The sequence below is a fragment of the Pithys albifrons genome, chromosome 19 (genome assembly GCF_047495875.1).
Source record: "Pithys albifrons albifrons isolate INPA30051 chromosome 19, PitAlb_v1, whole genome shotgun sequence".
NCBI classification, from domain to species: domain Eukaryota; kingdom Metazoa; phylum Chordata; class Aves; order Passeriformes; family Thamnophilidae; genus Pithys; species Pithys albifrons.
This window is the reverse complement of record NC_092476.1, coordinates 7,406,708-7,434,477: the sequence shown is the minus strand read 5'-3', so window position 1 is coordinate 7,434,477 and position 27,770 is coordinate 7,406,708. Positions and strand designations below refer to the sequence as shown.

The window sequence follows — 27,770 nt, the reverse complement described above, 5'->3', positions numbered from 1 at the left end:
TTTCCATTTATAAACACGCTCTTACTGCCTGGAAAGGTCAGCACAGTGCTCTGCCAGATAGGCGGGAGCTGAACTTTTCTGCTTAGTTAAGCAATTTAGTCCCTGGACCGGAGAGGGACTTTGTCCCCGCTCCACAGGGGACACCGGAGAGCAGACAGTGACTGTTCCCTTGGGAAGCGCCGCAGGAGCCGGGGCCGGGCCGGGCGGGAGGACCCACCATAGAGCAGCGTGGCCAGAGCGCCGCCACCGCCCGCTTCTGTTTCCCGCGCCGCCATCTTAGACACGGGCACGAACCCCCCGCCTTCATCCGCCGCGCAGGAGCGGGAGGCGGCGGCGCTGCCAACAGCCCTCGCGAAGCGGGCGGTGTCTTTACCCCCCGAGGAGGGAAGTCTCTGCTGTTCTCGCTGCGGGTGCCGGCGCTGCTCGGGCAGGAGGTGAGGGGACGCTGCTCGCGGGCAGTGCGGCGGCGGTGCCCTCACCGAAGATGGCGGCGGGGGCGGGCTCTCCCCGGCGAGTCGATGGCGGAGATGGCGGTAGCGACGCTCTGGCCGTGCGGGCGCACTCGCTGGGCTGGGTGAGGGGAGCGGGGAGGACCGTCCCCTCCGAGGATAACCCCCCTCACAGCACCCCTTGCGCCACCGCAGGGACCCCCCTGTGTCCTCTCCGGTCACCCCCACCCTCCCCGGCCAAGGGAACCCTTCTCCGCCCTATTACCCCCCTCTTTTGGGGGGCCATCCCTCTCCCGGTGCATGAGGGGGTGGGTGTGGGTTGGGGTCACTTGTCTGCTCACCCCATTAAGCCCCCCGCGGCAAGGCAGCTGCTGCTCCATTTTATTGTAATAGTCACAATTTCCACCCTTTTACCCTTGGCCCAGCAGCGGAGCAGCGAGTCCATGGGCAGCGGGCAGGGCTCCCCTCCCCTTCCTCCTCCTCCTCCACACCCCTTAAGGGGCGGCGATCGCGGCGGAGAGGAAGAAAAGGATGCCACGGAAGCTGTTGTTGCCTTATAAATCTGCTTTTTCTCACTTTCGAGCTCCCCGCGGCTTGCATGACTCTCTGGCGATGAACGCGGCCAGAAGTGGCTACCGGGTCTTCTCGGCCAACTCCACCGCGGCCTCCACCGAGCTGGCCAAGAAAATCACGGAGTAAGTTCCTTCCCTCTCTTCCCAAGTTTCCTTCTCCCCTCGTTGCTCCTCAGGCACCTCCCGAGCGGCTGGAGAAGCTTCTGGCATCCTCCCTCCATCCCGAGGTTCTGCTGCCCGCGGGGTTTGGCACCGGGAATCTCCATCAGCTCCGAACCTGCTCCTCCTCCTCCTCCCTCCCGGTTACCCCAGCCTGGCCCAGCGGTGGGAATGGACCCGCTGCTTCCTGCCCCTTGCGCCTCTGACATCCAGGGGCAGCGCTGGAAGGGCCGGGTTGCAGCAAAGGCTGTTGGCGTTTGGAGAGAGAGGAGGTGAAACTTGGCGTAGCAAACCTCAGTGAGCGTTTTTGTAGCAGGTTTGGGAGATGCTCAAAACTTTTCTCTGGCTGGTGAGCTTGTTTTCCCAACAGCTTCCCTGTGTGGGGCATGAGGAGTGTTTGTGCCCCTCGGCACAGCACATGCACCCTTCCACTGACCAGTGTGGGTTTGGGAAGGTGAGAGAGGAGAGGGGGCAGCACGTGCTGACAAAAGGGAGTTCAGTTTAGGGTACAGGTCTGCCCATTTGTTTTTTCCCAGCCCATCAATTTGGGCAGGATTTGACCTTGTCCTGTCTGGGATGGATGTGCTGGGCCCTGCTGAATGAGGGGTGTGACAGCTGGTTCCCAAACGGGGCTCTTGGGGCGCTGAGTTCCCCCCAACACTTGGTCTTTTTGGTTTGAATCAGTTGGGTTCAAACTGGGGCAGTCCCAGCCAAAGGGGTTCTTCTGAAATGGGTATCTGTGTATTGGGCTGTCATCTTAGAGCAGGATTTGGGTTTCTTTGCTGGTGTTTCTCAGCTGCAGTTCATAGGAAGCTGCCCCCAAACTCGAGGGACTCAGTGCTTGTTTGCCCGCTGCACTGACAACATCCCTGCTGTCCTTGCTGGGCATTGCTGTCCCATTCCCATTGCTGGGCATTGCTGTCCCATTCCCATTGCTGGGCATTGCTGTCCCATTCCCATTGCTGTCCTTGCTGTCCCATTCCTGTCTCCAAGGGTGTGCTTAAACTGGAAACATGCCTACATACAGGTGTGCTGCCACCTTAAACTGCAGGAACACTTTGCTGCTTGTCCCATTAGCTTAATAAACACTGCGTTAAATCCTTAGGACAGATTATCTCCACAGGGCTGACTTGGCTGTTTGGCTGGGATGTGTGATGGATAATAGTGATGGACTTCTTTGGGTGTGAGGCAGAGAGGGAAATCCTTGTGTTTGAGACTTGAAAGATTTTTTTTTTTTTTTGGTTCGTGTATTCTCGCTATATTTGGTCAGTTCTGTATCACTTTCCCTTCACTGATACAACTCTGTAGCTAAAGTCTCTCTCTGTAAAAGTTTTGCTGCAACAGATGGGACAGGGTTTTACAAGGCTTGTCCTGTTGCGTCAACACAACGTGACAGAATTCCCCTGGGGACGAGCTCTGAGTTCTCAGGACTGAAAGAGCAAACAGGCAATCCCTATTCTTTGCTCTTTGTCTTAAAAATAACTCCCTTCTTTTTAAAGATGTAATGAGAAGGGACACAGAGCAGGTTCCCCAGGCCATGGTGAGCATGGCTGGCTGGGGGACGTGCTGACTTACCCTCTGTGTGTTCCCAGGGATGCTGTGAGGGGGAAGGAAGCAGATCCAGACCCAGAGTGACCTCCCAGCTGTCTTGGACCACGTAAATTTCTAATAGGGGCAATGTGGGCTCTTTGCCTTGGCTCCAACAGCATGATAGGGACAATAGGACAAGGGGGCACGGGCTCAAGCTCTGCCAGGGGAAATTTAAGTTGGAGATCAGAAAAAATTCTTTGCAGAGAGAGTGCTCAGGCTTTGGAATGGGCTGCCCAGAGAGGGGGTGGATTCCCCATCCCTGGAGGTTTTTCAACTGAGATTGGCTGTGGCACTGAGTGCCATGATCTGGTAAAGGGACTGGAGTTGGACCAAGGGTTGGACTTGATGATCTGGAAGGTCTTTTCCAACCCAATCCATTCTGTGATTCTATATCAGGTGCTCAGGTGGTAACAGCACAGCTGCTGCTTAACTGAGACTTAAGGACATGTATCTTTATTGTGGGTGCAAAATCTGGAACCATTAACAGTACAGATTTGCCCACAGTAAAAAGTCTCCCAAAAATAAAGGTATTTTCAGCATCTTGCACAGTGGTTTTTCACTGACCTCCCTCAGGAGCTCAAGGGCTGTTTCAACACGTCTGTCTGTAATACATCCCTTGTTTTTCCAGGTTGCTGCTGCCTTTCCCCCCATCTCACATCCCAGCCTGTGCTTTGCTGGGGAGGTCAGAGCACCTTTAAGTAGAGTTGGAGCAATCGTATAAGGGTGAGTCTGTCCTCTAATATTGTGCGTTCTTTTTAAAGTTTTTTTATGACCTTTAGTAGAAGCAGTAAAAGAACTTTAAAACAACATGCAATATTAGGAGTAGGGCCCCTTGAGACCCCTGTCCATCGGGGCTCTGTTGCTCTGTATCTGTAGGTATGATCTTAAAATCTATATTTGAGTTGTTCCTGGCTTATCCTTTTTTAAAATCTCAAGCCTGGACATAAATGTGACATAAATCAGGTCAGTCTCCTCACTTTGTTTACTGCAGAACTTCCAGAGGTGCTTTTGGTTCTGGCTCTGGGTGTCATGTTCTGGCACATTTCTTACCTTTAGAATTCCCATTGAGCATTCTTGTCTGGTTATGGGACAGTGACTAATGGTCAGTGTCATGTTCACTTTGGGTTTTCAGAGCACTGGTGGTTATCAGTGCCTGCCAGGGAGAGGAGGTGGTGTTGGATTATGGCAACCAAATACCTTGTGAAACTTTAAATAATGAAGATGCTCCTTAAATTCAGCACCACTGAAACATAAATTAAACCATATACTTGTCTCTTATAAATTGAGAAAATCAATTAAATCGATTATTTTTCTTAATTTCTTTCCCTGATGGAAAGAAAATTCCTGCTGTAATTAGGACACTTGGCACCTTATGAGCTGCATTTGCAGAGGAGAAGGATAATTTCTGTTACCAGTGCTAATCCCAGTGGGCCTGTGTGCTGCTGGGAGGAGAAGGAGGGAGGTCTAGGAAGTCTTTGTGATCTCCAGAGTCCAACAGACGCATTTGGATCTCCCTCTGACTGCAGTGCTTGGCTCAGAGGCTGCAAATAGTCCATTCTACTCACTGCTTGTGTGTTTGGGTTGGAGGGGATTGGTGATTGAAGCTGCTGATGCCTCCCCAGTGCTCCTGCAGCTCTGTGGTGGGGGATGTGATGCTGTCTCATTGCCAGCTGTGGATGTGAGTATTCCAGACATTCATTTGGTTTGCAGCATGGAAAATGCTGGTGATCCACAGATACAGCAATGCTATGAGCCTGAAGAACAAGTAGTGAGGAAAATACAGGATTTGTGGTCTGATCTGTGGTTGCAGGGAACTGGCTCATGCTAAAACCAGGGTGGTGTTTCCTGTGCCCTTCTTTTGGATGAGATGAGATATTCAGAGGACCTGCAGCAGCCTCCCTCAGCTGGAGGATTTTGGATAGGGTGGAGGAAGAATAATATCATCCTTTCTGTTTAGGTTATCTTGCCAGCATGTGAGAGGGTGGCAGAGGGGAGTCAGAGCACAGAAACCTTGGGGTGCTGCTCTCCCTCATGTCCAGACCCTGTTCTTTCCTTCTGGAAGCAACTCTTGTGTGGAGCTGTGTGAGGGGAGGAGGAGGCACCAACTCTTTTCCATCTCAGAGGGTGCAGCACTGTGGCAGAAGGCTGAGTGATACTACAGGGTGAAGCTGCATCAAGGATTTTGGGAAGGAAAAAGAAACAACCAGCTAAAAAGCAGAACAGCTGGAGAGGGTTCAGGTGGGGGACGGTGCTGGGGTGGGGTGAGCATGGAGGAGTTGGGCCTGAGGATTCTCTCTGCAGCTCAGGGGGAGCACAGAACGTGGCTCAGCAGGTTGGGCTCGTGTGGAGCTTTCTGTGCTGGCCAGCACCAGATTTAGGGGTATTTCTCTTCACAAGGAGCAGGCTGGTAAGAGTCAAGGAAAATCTGCCAGTAGCTGGGCTGCCTGGGTTTTGGTGTGGCTGGAACAAGTGATCCAGTGGCAGATGAGCAGTAAGGACTGTTCTTCAAGTCCCCAGCTGTGCTGGGTGGATGGAGATGGTAGAGGAGAGCTCAGATAGTTTTAAGGATATCTGAGCAGACTGCCTTGTGTCCAGGAAGCTGCCATTCCCTTTCCCTTTCCTGGCTGTTCTTGTTCTGGGAGATTAGGAAATACACTGCAGAGCTGCCATTGTGCTGGCTGGACCATGACTGATCTTTAAATAAAGATTTGCAAAAGTTTGAAAAGCAATTCAAAGTCGGCTGTGACTTGTTTGGCCACGGTCGGGCACAGCACAGATCCTCTGCTCCAGATCCTTCCAGAGCCTGCAGCAGTTCTTGGAGTCTGCAGGTGGGGGATTAGTTGAGTGTTTGCAGAACTGAGACCAGTGAAAGTGTTTGTAATGAAGAGGATATTGCCAAAATCAAATCATATCATGATTAAGGGCTTTGTGTACAGATTTCTCCTGGAAGCTTCTTTTGGAGACAAACTTACAAATGGATGCTACTCAGAGAGAGGGAGGAGGAAACACAGCCAGGGCTGAGGGACCTTCTCAGTGGCACTGAAACAGGTTTTGATGGCACAAAATTCTGCAAGTGCATTTCCCTCTTGAAATTTGATTCAGCTGAATGTCAAGTCTGACTGTCCTTTGTCTCAAGAGTTGGGTACAGTGGTTTTTGACAGCCTTTAGAGGAACATTTTAAAGTACAATCTAATACCACCTCACAGTGTTTCCTAAAATAGTGCAGTGTGCCACTTCTTCATTAAGCTATAGGTGACTTCTGAGCTGTTTGCATTTAGATGTGAATTTGAGTCAGATTTTATAAACACTCTTGGATCCAGAGCTTAATATCCTCTTGGCATGTGTGGAGACTGCGGAACGTTAGATCATCTTTCCTGGGCAGTGTTTACAGAGATTGCAGATCAATACAAATTTTTACTGAACAATTGCTCTGAGGAGGATTTTAAAGCCATAGAGATTTTTTTCTCTCTCTTAGGTGCTGTCATGCCCCAGAGGGGTTGGTTAAGTGATGGAGCTGGTGGAAGGATGACAGCTTGTTTTGCTTGGAGATATGATTTATCTACAGGACCCACAATGTTATTTTTCCCAGGAGCAGCTGTATCTCTGCAGGGTCTGTGTACTTGGGGTTACCTGCAGTGACACCTTTTCTGTCCTGTGTGTGCAGACAGTGATCAGTAGCTGTGGTAGCCCAGGTTCCTGTGGTTACACTGTTAGTCCTGAAGCTGCAAACAGGGTTCTTGCTGTCAGTGCAATTCCTTCATCCTCTAAAGCAACGACCAGCTGGGATCTTCTGGATGGAGAGGATTTAGAGAGAAAAGATTTGGGATGGAAGAGGAAAAAAAGGGAGAAGGTGATGGGAAGGGGGAGTTTATCTTTGAAATCTCTGTCTGCTCCCAGGCTGTGGGGTGGGTAAGGCTGGGCCCTGCCCTTGACTTCCTGCAAATCTCCCTTTTGATAAAAGTCCTCTGGAATTCAGTGCTTTACAACAGGAGCTGCACAAACAGCCCCCTCTTTATTGTCCTTGACCAAGTCAAGGTTTATCAGACTCCTCCAGTGGCTGATATCCCAGCCAAAGGAGGCCTTCAGGAAGGGATTCAGAGGAAGGTGTGCCCCTGGGGTGCACATACCTGAACTGCTTTGGGGGAGCTGCCTGGGGGTCCTGCCAGGCCTGTGGGATGTGAAGCTGCAGGCAGGGCTGATCTGTGACTTTTAAGGGCAGTTTTATCTCCTTTCCTTCCCACTGCCACCCTTCTTGTTTACTCATAGCCAACAGTTGGGGGAGAGCTGGGATTTGTCTGACCAGAGCAATCCCCTGCCACTCATTTCTTTGGGGTGGCAGCTCTGTGCTGTCTCTTACACTGCTCTGATCTGACAGACTGAGTTGTTCAGGGTCCCTCTTGCTGTGTGGGAGCAAACTTGCCTTTCTGATTTCTTGTTTCAGCAGCACAGGAGCTGCATTGCTGCTGTACAGTCTGAGTAGGGGAACTCTGGGCTCTGGTTTCTTCTTGCTGGGTACATCATGGCAGTCAGCAATAGGACAAGGGGGCACGGGCTCAAGCTCTGCCAGGGGAAATTGGAGTTGGAGATCAGAAAAAAATTCTTTGCAGAGAGAGTGCTCAGGCATTGGAATGGGCTGCCCAGAGAGGGGGTGGATTCCCCATCCCTGGAGGTTTTTAAACTGAAATTGGCCGTGGCACTGAGTGCCATGATCTGGTAAAGGGACTGGAGTTGGACCAAGGGTTGGACTTGATGATCTGGGAGGTCTTTTCCAACCCAATCCATTCTATGATTCTATGGACTCAGAGAGTTGGAAAAGATCTTGAAGACTGAGTCCAGCTGTTAACCCAGGACTGTCAAAGACACCACTAAACCATGTCCCCAAGTGCCATATCTACTTGTCTTTTAAATCCCTCTAGGGATGGTGACTCTGCCACTTCCATGGGCAGCCAGGGCTTGACAACCCTTTCAGGGAAGAAATTTTTCCTAATATCTATCTAAACCTTCCCTAGTGCAACTTGAGACCATTTCCCCTTGAGCACCACAAATCTGCTGGTTTTGTTTGCCACCACTTAGCACTGAAAGTGCCACTTTCCAGGGCGTGTTTTGCAGCAGTGTGTCTGGCTGGACTGATTTTGAAGCTTTCCTTCCTGCCATGAGATTCAGGGCTGACTAAGAGACTTGCACAGTCTCACTAATGGAATTTTTTTCCCCAGTAGCGAGGTAGGAACGTGCTGTCTGCAGTGAAGTCAGGGCACACGTGCCTCCAAAGGCAAGACTTGCCATGCAGTTGTGGAGAACAACTGTGAGTCATTAAACATTTCAGCCCTCCACCAGTTTGTTTTGTGTGTGATTCTTGAGCTTGTCTGGACTTGGATGCCTTGGCAGAAAGGCACTAAGCTTAGTGGTTGCAAATGCCAGACTGTCATTGGAAGGAAGGAGGAACCAAACTGGCAGCAGGAGCTCAATGGGTCCCATCTGCAAAACTTGCATTTACTCTGAGTCTGTCCTGGGGTGCCCAGGCTTGCCTTTGCTTGACCAGCTCAGTCTTGAAGATCCTGAAGGTACTGAAGATCCCTTTGCATTGGAGCTGCAAGTTTTAACCCAGCTGGGCTGGTGAGAGGAGCCAGATGAGGGACTTGGGAGGCCCAGGTGGCCAAGAAGGCCAATGGGATCCTGGCCTGGATCAAAACTAGTGTGGCCAGCAGGCCCGGGGCAGTGACCCTTCCCCTGTACTCTGTGTTGGGGAGGTCACACCTTGAGTGTTGTGTTCAGTTCTGGGCCCCTCAGTTCAGGAAAGAGATTGAGGGGCTGGAGCGGGGCCAGAGAAGAGCAATGAGGCTGGAGAAGGGCCTGGATGTGGCACTGAGTGTCCTCTTAAACACCTCCAGGGACAGAGAAATGACAATGTCTTGATCCAACCCCACTGTGATCACCAGCCCAGGGGACAGAGTGCCCTGGACTGGTGATCACAGTGGGGTTGGATTTGATGATCTCAGAGGTCTCTTCCAACCCACCTGAGAAGAGAAGAGCAACAAGGCTGGAGAAGGGACTGGAGCACAAGTGCTGTGGGGAGAAGCTGAGGGAGCTGGGGTTGTTCAGCCTGGAGAAGAGGAGGCTCAGAGGTGACCTCAGCACTGTCTGGAACTCCCTGAAGGGAAGTTCTGTCCAGGTAGGGGTTGGTCTCTTCTCCCAGGCACTCAGCAATAGGACAAGGGGGCACGATGGGCTCAAGCTCTGCCAGAGGAAATTTAACTTGGAGATCAGAAAAAAATTCTTTCCAGAGAGAGTGCTCAGGCATTGGAATGGCCTGCCCAGAGAGGGAGTGGATTCCCCATCCCTGGAGGTTTTTCAACTGAGATTGGCCGTGGCACTGAGTGCCATGATCTGGTAAAGGGACTGGAGTTGGACCAAGGGTTGGACTTGATGATCTTAGAGGTCTTTTCCAACCCAATCCATTCTATGATTCCCTGCTCTGGGCTGTGTGGTGATGCTGCAGTTGGTACCTGAGCTGGGCTGGTCCCAGCCTGACACAAACAGGTCTCAGTTTACTCACCAGCCACAGCCATTGCAAAACGTGCTGCCAGCCACACGATGGGGAGTGTGATGATGCCAAATACGTGCTTTAGAGCCAGCTAAGCAAATACATCCCGTGGCATTGGAGTGTCTGTTATCACAGCTGTCCCGGCACGCTCTCCAAGCCAGCTTCCAGCTGGAACCTCCAGCCTTGGCTCGTGGCTGGGCCCAGCAGTGGCTGGTGGAACAGAAGCCTGGCAGGGTTGGGCTGCCTCACTCAGTGACTTGTGAAAACACAGACTTTTGTGACAGCTGAAGCACCAGGCTGAGTCTGTGGGTAAGGAGATGGAGGGACTGACTGCAGAAGGCTGTAAACCAGAGAAAAGTCAGCAACAGATGTGGACTTTCATTTAGGGTTAGTCCTGATAAGCCAAATTTTGGCATGTGTCCAGGTAAATACAGTGTATGTGCAGACAGGAAACTGCGACCATAATCAGCAAAGATATTTTTCAGGCATGAGCTGTTGCCTAATCCAGCGTGTGGGCACGGCAAGAGAGCAGACCCTGGGAGAGGAGGGACTTACCTGCTCCATCCTGCCCAGTTTCAGCAGCACATCTGTCCCAAATGTCTCCCTGGTGCAGGGTTTTGCAGCTGAGGCTCATGGTTAAAGCACAAATGCTTTTAAATACTTACTAATGGATTACTTACCAGCACAGTTAAATACTGAGGTGTCACCTGAGGGAAAAGGCTGCCTTTTGAACCTTTTAAAATGCTCTTCAAAGTGAATCATTATTGTGGAAGAAAGAAATTTTAAAAAAAAGGAAGTTGGTGCCTGTAATCTTTGTTGTGATGAGTGTTGTAGATTTGACATTTGAGAAGAGGAAGGAGTAATTAAAAAAAATCAGAAAAACATTTTTGAAGTTAACGTCTCTTTAATCAGCTGAGTTATTTAGAAGGAAGGTTTGGGGAGGGATAAGAAAGAAAAAGATGTGGGAGTTAATAACGTGACTCATTGCCACTAATTGAGTCTGAGTAAATCATTCAACTTCAGTTGCACATCAAAACCTGCCCTAGGTGGCCTTGCACAGGTGGCAGGGTGTACTTTGCCAGCAGGTGACACAGCCTGTGGTCAGTACAAGCACTGGCTCTTGGAGTAACAGCCATGACCTGCTGCAGTGATGTGTGCCAGGGCCCTCCCCAGGGACTTCAGAGGGAAGGAGACCCCCCTGGGCAGGGGAGGGCCCAGTTCTGCAGCCTGGCTGGCTCATTCAGCTCCCTCTTCAGCAACACTCTGTCTTACTGGTGTACATCCTCTGCTCCAGCCCCTGGTTTGGATCACAAACTGCTGGGTTCCTCCATTTTTAATCCCTTTTTTTCTCTCCAGGCGTCTCGGTGCTGAGCTGGGGAAATCTGTGGTGTACCAGGAAACCAATGGAGGTAAGAGAAATCTTTGCCATTTGAGGCAATCTCGGAAATATTGGGTAACTCCATTGGCCACACCTGTCCAATAAGTGCAGTGATTGAGCTGTGGTGTTACTGCTGCTCCTGGCAGTGCTGAACCCCTGTGTCTGACCTTGGACAAAGCAATTAAACGTGTTCCTTGTTTTCCCCTGTTATCTTGTTTGCCTGCCCCTCAGCAAACTCTCCTCTAGAGTCCTACCTCGGGTGTTGGCTGCTGCCAAATCTTACTGACTCTCATGCTTAGCAAAATGTCTCCAGGTTTAAAAGTAAAGCTCTGCTTTCTAAGTGTCTGCCTTGTCAGGTTTTAAATTATCCCCTTCCCCCAGCCCTCCCTTGCCACTGGCAGGTTACAGCTGCCCTAGCAAGGACTTGTCCTCTTGCTTTAAAGAGAGAGAATTCAAGGCTGTGCTGGGGAACATACCAATCAGAGCTTGGGTGAGAGTCACTATTTCAAGACCTCTGCTACCTTATTTGCAAGAGAGACTAGAACCAGAGTGCTGATTCAGGTGAGAGGAAGGGATGGAGGATTTATGATAGTGCTGTTGTCCTTGCAGCCAGAATGGGCCACATAGTGGGAGAGCTGCTGTGGTTATGGCTGGGTTGGCTGGTGTGCTCATGTTAGTGAGAGCTCACTGCCCTTTGGGGGTGGTTTTAAATCAGGTTGCTTGCTATGAGGTCTGAAGTCGTTCTTCATCACTGCACAGCAAATCAGGCTGCTCTCAGCAGAGTCCCTTCAGGTTACTGCCAGTGCCCAGGCAATTAGACTCTGAATTCCACAGCTGAGTAGCTTTTTCTCTCCATTCGCTTGTCCCTGCCCTCCAGTACACAACTGTGTGGGAAATGAGTGGTTAAGACAGGCACCTTGGGAAACCTGGAGTGATTGCTTTGGCTTTGCAGAGTTGCTCAGGGCTCAGCTTTTGCATGGAGTCAAGGTCTGTAGGAATGGTGTTTCAACAGAGACACAGAATTCCAGCTCATGTCAGTGTTGAAATGTCCTGACCTTGACAGTGAAACCAGGAAGTTCTCGGTGCTGCTGGTGTTGCCCTGGGCTACCCAGCCTGCATGGAACTGATCCCATGGTAAGCCTGAAAGAGAAGAATGCAGGAGAGCTGAGTTACCTTCTTGCTGAGTGCTAAAGGTTGTTGTGCCTTGGGTGGTTTATTGCTCACTAACGAATGTGCTGTTGACAGCTTTCACCATTCCATGGAGAAGTGAAAAGGGTCTCTAATTGAGAATTAGGCAATTGTCTTCTAAACATAAGAAAAGCTATTCAGCCTGCTTTTGCTTTGTAAATACAGCTAACTCACTGGTGTCTGCCAGCTCTACCCAGGACCAGCCTTTGGAAAATCCACTTGGCTCATCCGTGTGTGTAGAGGGTGTATGTGCACAAAGGGCAGAGGAGCAAGTCCTCATCTGCCCCGACCAGGGGGCAAAGTTGCTGCTAAAACATGGTGTGTTGACACTGTCAACCTGATGTGTGGAAGCAAAACTGACTCTGTTTTCAATCCTTTTCAGAAACAAGAGTTGAAATAAAAGAATCTGTCAGGGGACAGGATATCTTCATCATACAGACAATCCCCAGGTAAGGGACTCGTGGCTTGCACCTGTGATGTGCTTTGAATACCTGGGTCAGCAGATGGTTAGATGGTTTGCTCACAGGATAACCAGTGCAGGTCCTGCCAGTGCTGTCATTGCTTTGACTCATCCAAGACCCCACCTAGCGTTAAGCTGTTAACATTCCCAGGGGATCGATTGCTCCACAGCGAGCTGAGGCTCTTCCCATCAAACAGCTCCAGTGTGTCACTTGAGGCAAGAACAAGTGTGACTGATGGCTGCAAGTGAAACATCCTGCTCTGTGTGTGGTGGCCTTTCAGGTTCACTTGTCTGGTTTTCCATTCCAGGATGTCTGATTTCCTCACCTACTAAACACAGCAGAGCCAGCATCAAAGAACAGCTATTGCATTCATTACAGGCTGGATTATTCTTGCTCTTTTGCTGTAGGGATGAGCTCAGGTGGAAGGCTGTAGCTCCCTCTGGTATTTGTACAGTTCTTGATGTTGATGGGCCTTTTTTGGTTTTTATTTTGGGATGTTCTAGCCTTGGAGTAAGAGAAGTGCTTCAAGTAACCAGGAGGATAGAAAACCACCTGTAACCCCAGGAACCTTTTGCTGCTCCCTGGCTTGAGGAAGAGAGTAAGGATGCAGCACTAATGTGGTGGAAAGAGAGCCCACACCTAAATGATAACTGCAAAACAACAGCTATGAGTAGGGGAGGTACTGCTTTCAGAGATAAGGTATTGTTAGGATGCCTATTGCACAAGAATATTCCTGCTCTGAGAGCTTTTGCAGAGTTACCAAATTATACTCAGATTTTGGAGGTCACAAGAAGTAAAAAGTGGCAGAGTTCAGGCAGCAGAATATTCTGAAAACAGAGTTTTTTCTTGCTTGCCAAAGAAATAGAGCCCACTGAGAATTCAAGTTCACTTCTTTGTAATGCTTGGCCTGTCATTAAAGAAACCAGTAGGACTACTAGATCAGCTTACTCACTTCTGGAATTCCTCTTGCAGGCAGGAACATTTTCCTAGGGCTCATCTCTTTCCAGAGAGATGCTTCAAGTGTTTTCTCCCCCAGGGAGGATCTAAATCTCCACGAGATGAAAATCCCCTGCTGTGGGATTACGTTTCGGGTGAATGGTGCCATTCTGTTGTCCCTTGTGAGGGAGTTCTCTGAAATAACTTGTAACTGAGAGCTGTGTAAACATGGAACAGATAAAGTGTTCACAGAGAGGTAACTCAGCCTTAGGGACAGCAACAGTTTTGGGAGGAGAAAACCTCCACTGCTTTTAACTTGTTGATCCCTTGTTTTTCCATTAACTGAATTCAGTGTTGTGGGCCAAGAAATGGGTCCTTTTTAGCCAAAATGTTCAAGGCCCTCCAGGTGAGGAGCCACTCTTGTTCAGCCAAGTCATCTTTTATTCCTAAACTGCAGCTGTGCCTTGCTGCATTGCTTGAGAGGACATGTTCAAGGTCATCTCAGTTTTGCAGTGGGTTTCAGGGTGCTCTTCAGGAGAGTCAAAACAGCAACTTGTGTGGAATAATCTAAGAATAGGACTTCCACACTCAGCAGTGGTTTGCAAAGAAAACAAACTATTAGAACTTGGTGGGAAGGGAGTAGAGAGGGAAGCAGCCTTGCTCTGCTGCAGTGTGGATTCACAGTCTGCATCTTAAATGCAAGAGAGAACAGAGAGACCTGAATATTTGATACTAAAAAGCCTAAAAGCCTAGAGCACAACAAAGTGACAAAGACAGGTATCATGCAAGACTATTGGTGTTTTGACTGGCATTTGTCTGAGGGAAATTCAAGTAGCTTATGTTTAGGTGGCAGACAAATGAGAGAGTTGGTGGTTTTGTGATATAGAATCAGTTGGGTTGGAAAAGACCTCCAAGATCATCAAGTCCAACCCTTGGTCCAACTCCAGTCCCTTTACCAGATCATGGCACTCAGTGCCACGGCCAATCTCACTTTAAAAACCTCCAGAGATGGGGAATCTACCCCCTCTCTGGGCAGCCCATTCCAATGCCTGAGCGCTCTTTCTGGAAAGAATTTTTTTCTGATCTCCAACTTCAATTTCTCCTGGCAGAGCTTGAGCCCATCGTGCCCCCTTGTCCTATTGCTATCCTGAAAGTGAAAAGAGCCTTTTAGTGCTGAGTGTTTGTGCTGGTTGTTGCAAAGCATCACATGAGGTGTTTGCTCAGCCTTGAGAGAAGGAACGTCCAGGGATGCCCCAGATGTGGATGGGTGAGCAGCAAAGGAGACTCCAGGCTGCTGGAGGGGGGTGGTGAGTGGGGTGAGGGGCACCACTGGGCTGGCTCTAAATGTCCTGGCAGTGAGCTGACAGTCCCCATGTGAGACCTTGGCTCTGCCTTCCCAACAGTGACTAACTGAGCATGGCTGGGTGGGGAGGCAGCAAGGGGACTGGGATTCTCTCCTGGTTCCCTGGTTTGGAGATGCCATGCCTGGGCTTCCACCACATATGTTATTTCCCCCAGTTGGTGCCCTTGGTTGGGGTCAGTGCCCATTGCAGAGGAGATCAGTGTGATGGCTCAGCATGAAGCACCACCTGGACAGCCCATCCTGGGCCCTGCTGGAGTGACAGACACACCCAGTTCTGCCCAGTGCCTGTGCCAGCTGGTCTGCAGGAGCTTTCCAGAGCCCAGCGTGGGATCCTACTGGAATACTGAGAGAAGTGCTCCTCCTTGAGTAACTTCAATAGGACTACCCCTGTCCCCAGCAGCACCAGGACTGCTGGTGCCTTTTGAAACCAGTGCCAACCCTTTCTCCCAGTCTTGTTCTCTATCTGCTTTCCATGTGAATATATATTTTTTTAAGAGTAAGTTGAAAAACAGTGATGAAAAATAATTAATTTCTTGGATGAACTTTAAATAGGCTTAAACTTGACCCCTTTGTTGTTGTATGACACTGATAGTAGCATCTCTTTCCTCTCTCATGGCCCCACTGGCACAGCTGAAAAACCAAAAGGAAGAAACAGTTCTTTGTTTGCTTGTGGTCCTGTGTGGCAGGGGGCTGTGTTTTATGTAATTCTTGGCTGGGTGCTCCAGAGCCAACAAAGCTTTCTTGTGTGTAAATGGCATTGTGGTGGGGCCAGCAGGAGATCAGAGACCCAGGGCCTCACAAATGAAGAGGCACAAGTGGAGGTTAATTTCCAAAGGAAGGGAGAGCAGTGGGGAAATGGAAATGGTCAGAGGTTTGTCCTGGGTCATGTCACTGAGCAGTTGGAGAAACTGTCTCTGGTGGTCAGGAGGAAAACAGGTCCTGAGCAATGTCTGAGTAAGGTCCAAAAAGCTCTGTGGAGCTTTAGGCTGCTCTGTGCTGTTTATTCCTCTGCTGCTGTTTGGAAGGGTGGCCCTGTCAGCCCCAGCGTTGCCCTCCTGACTAGTCTGGGGATGTGGTGTGTCACTGGGGGCTGTTTGTGCTGGAAACCCCCAGGCAAGGGTGTCTGTTGCAGGAGGATTGCCTGTCCTACTGTCTGGAGTGCATGTTCTTCCCTTCCCAATTGGTCTCGAGTCAGTCTGTGATATGCAGACACTGTCTCTTGGTCTTTGTTTTAAGGAACTAAAAGGGCTTGGCTTCCCCCCCCTTCCTAAAACGAATTAAAATGGGTATTAATACACTCCTGCTGGGCCATGCCAGTCATGGTGGAACAAACTGAAAATGGGATATTTCACTCTTAGGACCAATGACAGGACTTGAGGAAACAGCATGAAGCTGAGTCAGGGGAGCTGAAGGTTGGACATCAGGAAAATATTTTTCACCCAGAGCATGGGTGGGCACTGAACAGGGAGCAGTGGTCACAGCACCAAGCCTGTCTGAGTTCAAGAAGTGTTTAGACAATGCTCTCAGGCACGTGGTGGGATTCTTGGAGTGTCCTGTGCAGTTCCAGGAGTTGGACTGGATGATCCTGATGGGTCCCTTCCAACTCCTGTGATTCTTCTGCCTATGTTGCTTTTTGGTTTGGTTTTTTTTTTTCAAGATACAGACCTTTAGCATTTTCTGGGCTGCTGTTCCTTCCCTTTCTAGATAAGCTGGAGAGCATGGAGGTGCTGACCTCCACCAAAGATGAAGTGCCTGGCATTTGTACTGCTCCAAAATGCAGTATTTCTTACTGCAGGAAAAATAACCTTCCTTACACTGTTAAAAAGAAAAATACCCTGATAAGTCTAGTGTGGATGAAGTTGTGCTGGCTGTATGTGTGTACTGCTTCTTTAAAAGGGTGTTTTGTTTCAAAATACACTGTATCAAGTGACATTTGTTCCAAAACAAATTTTTAAAAAAAACATTTTTTGTGTGATGATGGAAGGAATCATCATATATTGGAATATATATTGGAATATAAAATGAAATTCCATTCCACAGCTCTTGAGTGCTGGAGTTTTGTCCTGTAAGTGTAAGAGTTGATTGTAATGTGTTGTGTTGTGGTGGAAGGAGCTGTACAGCTGCAGTCTGGATCTTGCATACATTATGGCCTAAGATGTAGCATTGTTTGCTTGGAAGTTTGGTGAGGAGAGGTCTGGGTATGAATGGAAAAGGAGTTGCACTGGCAAAACAGCTGCTAATACTTGGAACTGTTTTTCACATCTCCTAGAGATGTGAACACTGCTGTCATGGAGCTGCTGATAATGGCGTATGCACTGAAGACTTCCTGTGCCAGGAACATCATTGGGGTCATCCCTTACTTCCCCTACAGCAAACAGAGCAAAATGAGGAAGAGGGGCTCCATAGTCTGCAAGCTGCTGGCTTCCATGCTTGCCAAGGCAGGTGAGTGTCCCAGGGAGCAGCAGCATGCTTGGATGCTGCTGGGCATCCAGGGGGCATCTTTCCATACATTCTCCTCCTGTTTGATGTGGGGATGTGCTGCTCAGCTCTTGAGCCACTTTGGGGGAAATAATTTTCTTCAGCTTTCTTGTGTTCTGTGTAACTCACACCTGGGGAAGTGGCCTAGAAGTGTCTTGGTGAAATACAGTGTCAGCCCAGTGCTGTGACATTGTCTGCCTGTTTGTCATTATGTCCTGGGAACCTTCTACATTCATCTGTCTATGATTATTTTATGACATGGCATAATAGTCTTGAGTAACAGCTAAAATAGTCTGGAAAATGGACATATTCAAGGAACTCCAGCCACGTGGAAATATTTTCCATAAATCATTCTCTTCCTTTTCCCTTTAGGTTTAACACACATTATCACAATGGACCTTCATCAAAAGGAAATCCAAGGCTTCTTCAGCTTTCCAGTAGACAACCTGAGAGCATCCCCTTTCTTGCTTCAGTATATACAGGAAGAAGTGAGGTTACTCTAGTTCTGTATATATCAGCTTGTCCTAATATAATAGCAGCATTGTGCTTCTCCTTAAGCAGAGATGATCTTCTCAGTCCAGGCCAATCCTTCTCTTAAGGAATTCTTTCTTAGGGAGTACCTGTTGCATGTTTCTTAGAAAAGTGGGAAGATGTTACACCGTGTCACTGTACCTGGATGGAAATTGGACTCCACCAAAAGCAGGAGAGGAGCTTGCTCTCTGTAGACTTAGTGCCATTGGAGAGATGCTATTTGTGCTCCTGCCTCTAAACACCTTTAAAATCCTGTTAAACTGCCTCCCCTTGCCCCTTGTGCTGTGGTGGATTTCTGACTGCTCTGAATTATTGATAGGCTTTGTCTTGGGCAGTGTAAGAATGCTGAGCTAGGGCAGGGCATGGAGGTTTCATTCTCCATGTGCAAAAGTTGGTGGTTTATTCCCCCATGGTGAGAGCAAGGCTTCCCCACATGGGGAGGGTTAAACACAGAGAGCATTCCCACCTTTGCAGAATGCACAAATACTGGTGTTGAAAGCAAGTGCAGTTGCCTGTCTGTCTCTGGGAGAAATGGAGAATGAAGATTTGGGTCTGGGAAGTAGGGTGGGTGCAGTTATTCACCTGTGTATCAAATCACTTACTAGCAAGAAGGTTTTTCTTTAATTAAATAACTTTTTATCACATCCAGATTCCAGATTACAGAAATGCAGTTATTGTAGCCAAATCTCCTGGTGCAGCTAAAAGGTAAATGGATGCTTTACTAGCTGGTTAAAAGTAAATTGGACAATAGCTGAGCTGGTGGGCAATTCACCAGTATGGGGGAGGGTGGGAGGAAACTATGGGGGTCTCTTCTGCTGCAGAGCAAAGTGGCTCACCTGGGGCTGGGATCAGACTTGCTGCCTGACCATCTCAGAGAGCATTTAGCATATGGAGGAACACAGGAGACCCCATGGTGGAGCCAGGGGGTAGAGTGAATTTTGGATGCTAAGGAGGAATGAAAAGTCACTTCCAGTGAAGTTTTTTGCTGGGGAGCTGCCACAGAGGTGCAGCCTTTGCTTGCTGTTGGGTCTGGGAGGGACTTGCTGGGCTGTGGAGCTGCACCAGCCCAGCTCCTTCCTGACAGGCTGTTTGTCTTGCAGGGCTCAGTCTTACGCGGAGAGGCTGCGGCTGGGGCTGGCAGTGATCCATGGGGAGGCTCAGTGCACAGAGCAGGACATGGATGATGGGCGGCACTCCCCTCCAATGCTCAAAAATGCAACTGTGCATCCTGGCCTGGAGCTGCCCTGTAAGATCAAGTTTCTCTGCTTACCTTTGGGGAAAAAAAATGGTTTGGTGGGAAACTTCTGTTGGTTTAACTGTGTAGGAATAACCAACCTGATGGCAGCTGGACCAGTGGAATTTTTCTCATGGAAGGGTTGGTATCAGCAAATTGTAGGGGAAGTCAGAGGGGAAGGTGTTAAATAAACTCCTTCTGGCCATGCAGAGGATTAGTATTGCTCTCCTTGGCTGTGCCTGCTCAGTAGTGTCAGACTGACAAACCTCTGATAAAGGTGGTGCTTTTACAGTGCTCAGCAACAGAAACCATCAGCTCATGAAACAAAAGAAATGCAAAAGAGTAAGTAATGAGGGAGTTGCCCTGAGACTGGCTGCTGCTCCATCCTGGAGGGGAGGGCTGGCCTTTATCTTCCCCTGCTGCTGCAGCTGTTGTTACTGCTGGAAATTTTCTTCATCTTGGCAGCCAGGTGATCATGTTCCAGCATCTGTTTTAACAAGGTTTTGAGGCTTGTGGTGAATAGTGTCTCCAAGAGCATTGCTGAGCTGTTCCCTGAGGTCCTGCCGCTGATTGATAAGCTGCTGATTTGGGAGCAGAGAACAAAGCAAAAAGGAGGAAACCTGAGTTCTGGGAAATGCCATCTCCAGGATTGCTTGTTTTCCTGCAGCAGTCCAATAACAACAGTACAATTAAAATCCAGCTCTATTTTGGGAGGATTTTAGCTTTCTGGGTAGGTGGTGGTAGGACAGAGATTGGGATCATGGCTGAGAAGTGACTGTGGGAAAGGCTGTGCACAGCTGTGTGTGGTGAGGAGCTCTCCATTATGCAGCCAAACTTAATTACTCCAGCAGTGGTTGGGGCTACTGATAAGCCTCTTGTCTTTTGAAGTTTAGGGAGAACATCCAACCAGTTTGTGGGCAGCTTGTGGAGGGGAGGCACATCAAACTGCAGGCCTTTTACATCACCCCCATCATTGCTCACTGGAACACAATCAGTTAAACAGTGGTTATGTTGCTGGTGGAACTCCTCTAGGGCCTTGAGGGGCAGGTGGGGTTTGGCATCTTGATTGCCCCCTTCTGACAAGGGGATTTTTTTCATACCCTTCCAACTAAACAGGAATTTGTGTGGTTACTCTTAGGTTTTCTCTCCCCTCCTACTCTGAGGAGAATGCTGTCCTCCAAAATATCACCAGCTGACGTTTGTGTGCTACTGAGACATTGATGAGACTGTATTTTTTATTTCCAACCATGTCACTTCAAGGAAGCTCAACTGTGGGAGCTTGAGCTGCTGGAGAGCCCTGTCAATTGCAGCTCATACAGAAATGTGTCCTTGTCCAGTTTAGTTATGATTCCAGGGTAAAACTGTTTTCAGTCCTCAGCTATCCAAACACAAACTAATTTGCTGTGTATCACCACTTTCTTATTTTATCTCCTGCACAAACTCAGCACTTGACCTCCCTGCATGCCTAGGGCATAAATCTAAAACAGTCAAGCTGAGGCTTGGTAACTCTGTCGTGGGCTGGAGTGGGGGGAAAACTTGTCCAAAACTCTCAGTAGGAAGTTGCTTTTCTGTCCAGTTTTCTAACCTGACAAATACCTTCGTTTGAGTGAGCTGGGTTCTGTTACTGGAGGTGCAGAAGTCTGAGGTAATCCCTGTCTAAAAGCAGTCTGTAAGCTTCTAGTGCATCCTGGTTGTGTGTCAGCCTCTGCCAGGGAGCTGTGCTCTGCCAGACAGAGCTGAAAATGCATCTGGGGTGAGGGATGGCAGTGCTGTGAGAGTCACCCTCTCTGATACACCTCCTTTCTTGTCCAGTCCAGTCGTTTGAAAAGCATCTTCCCATCTTAAATGTCACATCATACCAAACCCTCAGCTCTTCCTGCCCAGTGCCATCACCAGCACTTCCAGTGGTGTGAGCTCTGAGGGCAGAGTGAAGGAAGGTTCAGCTGTGGCTCTGTGGGGTTAGTTGTGAAAGGGTTCACTCAGACCTGGATGGTTCCTTAAACCAAAACTGGCCCCAAACCCCCAGCTGTCAAAACAGAACCAGTCTGGGTCTGCCTGGCTCAGCAGGTGGAAGGTGAGGACACTCCTGGAGAGTGGCAGAGACTGTGGAGCATCCTGCTCTTGTAGGCTACAACCAGATCAATGTGGAGCATCCCAGACTCGGCAGTTCAGGCTCCAGGCAGTTGTCACAGCCAGGAGAGAGGTGAAACCTGTGTCTGGGAGCAGCCCCAGAGCCCCACAGTGGTGGCTTATGCTTTGTGCCATTCTTCATGGGCTTCCTAGTGAATTGGCTTGGGCTCCTGTGTCCTGGCATGCACCTTGTCTCCCTGTCCTGGGAGAGATCATGTGCCTCTAATTAATGAGTGCTGTGCAGTGGAATGGCTTATTTATTGTCCTGTGAGTGTGGCCTGATGAGTTATTCTGATTTGTGCAGAGCCACAACAGAAAAATGCCTGAAGTGCTTCTAATTGCACTTAAAATGCTGTTCTCAAGCAGCAGCAGCAGCAACAGCCCGTGACAGGCCGTCACTGGGAGGTTTTTCCCTTTGACTGTGTGTTTGTGGCTCAGGGCTCACAGCTGGCTCGGGGCTGTGCCTTAACAAATGCATGTGGGCTCTGCGTGTTTCCTCGTCCTGGAGAAAAGGAGCAGAGCACCATCTGTTAAATCATTTCAGTGGCTCTGGAATTCAGTGCTTTATTCAGAGAGCTAATGGGTCAAACCCAGGGCCCAGGAAACGGCCATGAAGGAAGAGGGTTTGGGGGAAACACTGGAGTGACCATAGGTCCATTCCTCCTTCCCTACCCCCATCTTTCCTGTCTCTAGGCTGGGCACAGGGATGTTTTCTGTCCTTCCAGGACTGTCTCTACACAAAACAGTTCCTTCTTGGGCAGCCTTCTGCTCACAGGCTTTGTTGTAAATGAAGCATTGTTTTTCTTGGTTATTATCACTTTAATGCACACTGTCAGCTCCAAACAGAATTTATTTTAGCATTTCTTAACCCAAGCATTTCTTGACTGCTTAATTAAAGCAACAGGTTTACACACCTGGGAATGCTGTTTCCTCAAGCCAGTGATAATCTTGCCTTTAGTATATGTTACACACATAAGTGTTCTTTGATATTCTTGTTTTATAAAAATGGTGGTCTGGTTTTTTCTTTTTATTTTCCCCCCTCCCCAGAAGCTACAGATACCACAAACATCTTTTCTGACTCCCCAGAAAAAGTCAGCAACTCTTTAACCTAAACTTGTACATGATCCAAGGGGTTACACCAGGTGAAAGTACCACTGTGGCTTAATTCTGTTATCTTCTTTTGTCTACATATAAACAGAGGTTTTCTTTATTATTTGAATAATTTTTCAAGCCACCTTCTCATAGGAGTTCTGACTCGCACATCTTGATATGTCCAAAGATTTTGAAGAAGAACCTGGCTGCAGAAACCTTTGTGTAAACTCTCATCACGTCGGAGCAGTTCTCTTGAGATTTGATGTGGTTGTGGGTGGATCTTTGGCTTGCAATTTTTTTTCTTTTTTTTTTTTCAGAGAAAATTGAACAAGAAAAAGGGAGAACATCTCTTTAAGATCCGGGTAGGTCGACACGTTGCCTACCATTCTTTAAAAATAAAATTGAGATACAGCTTTTAAAAACAGAGATGCAAAGCACTGCTAAAGTTGCTAGTTGCCATGTTAGCCTTTAAGCACAGCAAGTGCTTCCTTTATGGATCAGAAGGATACTGATTTGCTGAAACTTCATGTCTCTGTGAGTAAAATAGTGTTGAATTTCAGCTCTCAAGGTCTGTTCACCATTTGTGTAGACAGATTTCCCCTAACCTGGCTGTTGTAAACAGAGATGGCACTCATCTGTGGATACACATGGAGGATGGGATGGCAGCCAGGTGGAATCCTTTTGATACTTCCCAGCTCCCACCAGGAGTTTTATTACTGTCCAAACTAGATAATAAACTAATAACTAATCTAAGCAGGTCAGTAGCGCCTGTAAATTGAATTTTATGATCTGCTTATCTCTTCTGGTGCTTAATCTGCATTTATTGCAAAGACTCTTCCTTCTCATAAGAATATTTTTCCTTCAGGATTTAGAGGTGATTTTGCATTTGACAGGAGACTCAGAAATAACCATGCAAGGGAGGCTGGGGAATCTGTGCCATGAAGAGCTATTAACCTTTCAGGCCCGGGTAGCTGTGACTTCAACTGCAAAACCTGGCAATGAGTGATGGAGCTTTGGTCAAAACAAAACTGTTGGGACACCTTCTATATAGTTTTGGTGGGTTTATGGAAAACCAGTCTGTGGAGTAGGTTGTGTGTGTTTACACATGAATCTTTGAAGCTGTGGTCCTTAAAATTGGTTTCATCACATCCCTCAGTGTGAGTCACTCACCCAGCTGTGCTTGCACTCTGAGCGTTCCCAGGCACTGATGAGATGTGGGAATAGTACTGGATCAGCCTGCTGTGCAGGATGGGGAGTTTCACACAGAACTGTTTTGATCCAGGAGGGCAGAAATCAATATTCTGACAGGCTTTTTGATGGGCAATGGCTTGTGTTCTCCTGCTTCTCAGGTATTACATTGAAGTAGGTTACCTTATAGCAGAAAGATGTTGCTAGTTATGTCTGAAACTCCTCAGCACCTGAGAAGCCTCTGTGGCCAGAATCCTGGCAAGACCTGAGCTTACAAAGGAGGGGTGCAAAGTGCTTTGATAGGACACTTTGCTGCACTCCCCAAAGAGCATAAAATCTGGGAGGGGGGTGTGTGGAGGTGGGCCTGGTAAGTGTTACAAAATGCTGGATGTTCCTCTTTGCTTCAGTGGGGAGATCAGCCCAGATTGTCACCTGTGTGCCCACCACAGTGTTCTTTCCATACTGGAGGTTTTTATGCTGTATAAAGCAGCACCCTGTGGCAGTGACAGGTTTGGCTGATGGACAGTAAGTCCCTGGCCTGTATCAGAGACTGGTTGCTGTTTGATACAAGTCTGAAGGCTGTGTTATGTCTGGACACTCTCAGTGCATTCTAGTTCATATGTTTCTTATTTTTATACTGCTGCTGAAAGGTTGGCAGAATGTAGTCTGGCATGAACCATGGCAGTGCAGAAGTAGAGTCAGGAGGGAGTGGAACCCATTTCCCAGTACATCACTATGTGTCAGGTAGCACAGCTTGTCAGTGTATCCTTTTGGTCCAACTGCTGGTTGCACAGAGCTTGTAGAACTCAGTGTTCAATTGGATTTTGTCCTGCTCTTTCCATTAATCCACTTAAAAAAAAAATCAGCAAATCTGCCTCTGCAAACTTCCTCAAGCTTTATTTGCCTGAGCAGATGGTATTAAGGTTCTTACACCCTCTGAAAGAGCCTTGTGTGTTTGGTGAGGAAGCAAGTGAGCTGAAGTGCAAGTCTCTTACCCTGCAAATGAATTACTGAGTCCAACAGGTGAAAAGTTGCATCTTTAAAGCACCTGCCCTTTGAGAGATGCTGCTTGGAGAAGCCCATTTGTTGTTCCTAATCAGGAGACAGACCTTTTTTCAAGTCTTGTTCTGGGGGTCAAAGAAAGTCACCAGCATGTCCCATAAACCAGGTGCTGCTTTGTAGCTCTCCTTGCATGGAGACCTCTTAGATAGTTGCATTTGCTTGTTGTCTCTGAGGTCCCTACAGAAACAGAGTTTCCTCTTTATGCAGCAGTGCTGTTTATTTAAGGAGGAAAATGATGGTTAAGCCAGTGGTTTCCCACTTAGTGTGTGTCAGGATCATGTAAAGCACATCTGTGTCTGTGCACCAGTATAAGATGTTTAAAGGTTTGGCCTCTTGTGTGGTGGAGCAGTTGGGGTTTGATTCAAGCCTGACTGACCTGGACTCCTTTTTTTTCTTCTTCTTTAGTGATGATGGCCAAGGAGAAACCGCCAATAACTGTGGTTGGAGATGTTGGAGGAAGAATTGCCATCATTGTGGTACGAGTGTGACAGGGCAGGTGGGGGGTGGCTTCCTCACAGCATCTTACCTTGAGCTGCTCTGTCCCTGAGGGCAGAAGGGATTGCAGGTATAGGGGAGGGAACATGATTGTTAGACACTGTTTTCTCCAGTATTGCTTCTGGCTTCGGTTATTTCAGCTTTCTGTTGAAAACCCTTTGTACTTCAGCACTTTAAGTCCTAAAATCTCCTTGCTTCCTTAATTTTATAAATGTCAGATGTCTGCAAATACTGAATAAATCCAGGACATGCAGAGAAATTCCTGAGGTGTTTAAAAAAATCCCAAACAAACAAAACTTGCTGAGCTTCTCATACTTGCTGTGCCATGCTGCAGTGTAAGTAATCAACATGCAGCTCCTGCCCCCTGGAAAAACACCTTGCTGATGGTAAGCTCTGTCTGTGTGTGTGCAGGGACTAGTTTATTTCCAAGACACAACATTTGTTCTCCACACCAGCAAAAGGCTCCCTAAACTAGGGAAATGGCATTCACAGATTAAAGTTGTGCACGTGGCTGTCCTTGCGTCTCACCAGCAGCTGAAGTACACAGGGATTATATTTTTCATCTGTGTGTGTGGCCAAAGCTGCAGTACCTTGCAGATCCACTCCTGTCCTTCAGGCACTGTAAACTTCTGGATTTAAGGTTGTTTCTGTTTCTCCTCAGGATGACATCATCGATGATGTGGAAAGCTTTGTAGCTGCTGCAGAGATCCTGAAAGAGCGTGGGGCCTACAAGATTTTTGTGATGGCAACTCATGGGCTCCTGTCAGCAGATGCCCCACGTCTCATAGAGGAATCCTCCATTGATGAGGTGAGTCTGCTTCCTGCAGAGGAGGGGGTGGCTCTGGTGGCACCAAAACTCACAGATTGATGTTCTTCCCATGCCACGTAGCTCATCTCTGAAATCAGGTTTAATCAGGTGCTTACAGATAGCTGGTTCTTATCACAGAATCATAGAATGGATTGGGTTGGAAAAGACCTCCAATTACTCTCTCTGGAAAGAATTTTTTTCTGATCTCCAAGTTAAATTTCCTCTGGCAGAGCTTGAGCCCGTGCCCCCTTGTCCTATTGCTGAGTGCCTGGGAGAAGAGACCAACCCCCACCTGGCTAGAACTTCCCTTCTTCATTGGAACAAAAAGAGCATATGTGATTAATATCTGTTCAGGTCTGATCTGCTTCCCTGAGTATATTTTCTCCCTAATGCAGGTATTAGGACACTTTAGCTGGGGGTGTGTGGCTGCCATCTCACTGTGCAGCTCTTCTCCCTGCCCCTCTCCCCCAGCTGATGAGGGGCTGTTGGAACATCAGCAGGACAAAATTTCACACCCCACCCTTCATAACAAACATGTCAGATGCTGTGAACTGAATGGACCCCTCATCCTGTGTGGAGGTGGCTGTGAGAGAGTGCTGGTCCCCTCAACAGATTAACTGTCCTGTGGGGGAGACCATTTATTTTAATCTTTCCTGAACTGAAGGGGAAATTTAACTTGGAGATCAGAAAAAAATTCTTTCCAGAGAGAGTGCTCAGGCATTGGAATGGGCTGCCCAGAAAGGGGGTGGATTCCCCATCCCTGGAGGTTTTTCAACTAAGACTGGCCGTGGCACTGAGTGCCATGATCTGGTAAAGGTACTGGAGTTGGACCAAGGGTTGGACTTGATGATCTCAGAGGTCTTTTCCAACCCAATCGATTCTAAGATTAATCTCTTTTCCTGATATACAAGGATTTCTCCTCCTGGACTGTGGAACAGCAGGTGCACACCCCTCCTGGAGTTCATCCACAGTGGCTGCTCAGGGAGAACGAGTGTTTCAGTGACACAACAAATGGTCTTTCCTTTCTGTCCCTCTGTAGGTGGTGGTGACCAACACTGTTCCTCACGAGGTGCAGAAGCTGCAGTGCCCCAAGATAAAGACTGTGGATATCAGTTTGATCCTGTCGGAAGCAATCCGGCGGATCCACAACGGCGAGTCCATGGCTTATCTCTTCCGCAACATCACTGTCGATGACTAGACCTGGCGCTGGCCCCACCCTGGGTTCCACAAGAGAAGGAAATGTGCATGAAAAGGCAATACCATAAAATATAGGCATAACACAACTGTTTATTTTTGTAGGAGTGTGAAGGTTTTCAGGGTCTTGAGCCATGAGATCTAATGTAAAAAAGTCAACCTGACCAGCACTTTACAGTTGAATAGAAGAGGCCATTGGCAATGGGGAGGGTTACACCTTAACTGAGAGAGATGGAGAAATGAGGTGGTGTTGAATTTTTAAGTTCCTTTAATGATATTTTTTTTAGTGTGTTCTCTTGCCCTGTAGGGGTGGAAAGTAAAGCTAAACAGAAATAGCTGCCAGCTTATGAGAAGGGAATAGAGACTGTTTATTGCTGTGTGGGCAGCAAGAGCAGCCTTTGGGGTTGTTTCTGCCTGTGGCTCATCCAGGAGCACAGAAGGGAACGTTCTGCTGGCAGAGCTGAGCAGCACAGCAGCTCCTTGCCAAGTGAGTGGCCTCTCATCTCCTGCACAGCAGAGCAAGGACTTTCATCAAAACTAAGTTAGCCGAACATCCCAAAAGGACAGCTTAGGGCAACCCATTTGCAGGGCTACTCACATCCTCGTGTCAGGGGGCTGGGAACAAGCTCACGTGTGTCTCCCAGCAGAGCAGGAAGTTCTGGTTAATGTGTTGGCCTTTCCATTTTGCGAGCTTTGGATCATTATTGTTCTTCAGTGACAAGTCAGGGGAGGGTCTTGGTCCTCACTTGAACAGTTGTTGCACTGCAAAGCCAGGCACAATCTTTGGAGTTGCCTGGGGCTGCTGAGTTTATGGCAGAGTCTCATGGGGAAGGAAAGTTGGAACAATATCTGCTTCTAATGCAGCTGTGCTCTCCAAAACACTAACACTGAACCTGCAATAAAAAGCATAAGATTTTTCAA

At 48.3% G+C, this 27,770-nt stretch overlaps 1 protein-coding gene across 4 annotated transcripts; it reads left to right on the top strand.

The window, feature by feature from the left end:
- Positions 1–170: 170 nt before the first annotated feature.
- PRPSAP1 (phosphoribosyl pyrophosphate synthetase associated protein 1) lies at positions 171–27,770 on the top strand. 4 transcript variants are annotated; one of them, XM_071573924.1, is made up of 11 exons: positions 171–434; positions 1,033–1,144; positions 10,668–10,720; positions 12,260–12,326; positions 16,907–17,079; positions 17,488–17,603; positions 18,296–18,351; positions 18,747–18,892; positions 24,758–24,828; positions 25,509–25,655; positions 26,695–27,770. In XM_071573924.1, exons 2-11 carry the CDS (start codon positions 1,062–1,064, stop codon positions 26,851–26,853), a joined length of 1,071 nt encoding a protein of 356 aa, XP_071430025.1. In that variant the 5' UTR covers positions 171–434; positions 1,033–1,061; the 3' UTR covers positions 26,854–27,770. The 4 variants fall into 4 exon arrangements, with proteins under 4 accessions (XP_071430025.1, XP_071430024.1, XP_071430023.1 ...); XM_071573923.1 differs by lacking the exon at positions 171–434 and adding an exon at positions 498–574; XM_071573925.1 differs by lacking the exon at positions 171–434 and adding an exon at positions 3,399–3,493 and having other exon boundaries at positions 1,057–1,144.

Bases quoted from the DNA above. Each gene is read 5' to 3' on its own strand.
- PRPSAP1 (XM_071573922.1), top strand. From the start codon at position 981: ATGCCACGGAAGCTGTTGTTGCCTTATAAATCTGCTTTTTCTCACTTT. The intron at 18,352-18,746 runs GTAAATGGATGC...TTTGTCTTGCAG, and splicing joins TCTCCTGGTGCAGCTAAAAG to GGCTCAGTCTTACGCGGAGA. The intron at 25,656-26,694 runs GTGAGTCTGCTT...GTCCCTCTGTAG, and splicing joins AGGAATCCTCCATTGATGAG to GTGGTGGTGACCAACACTGT.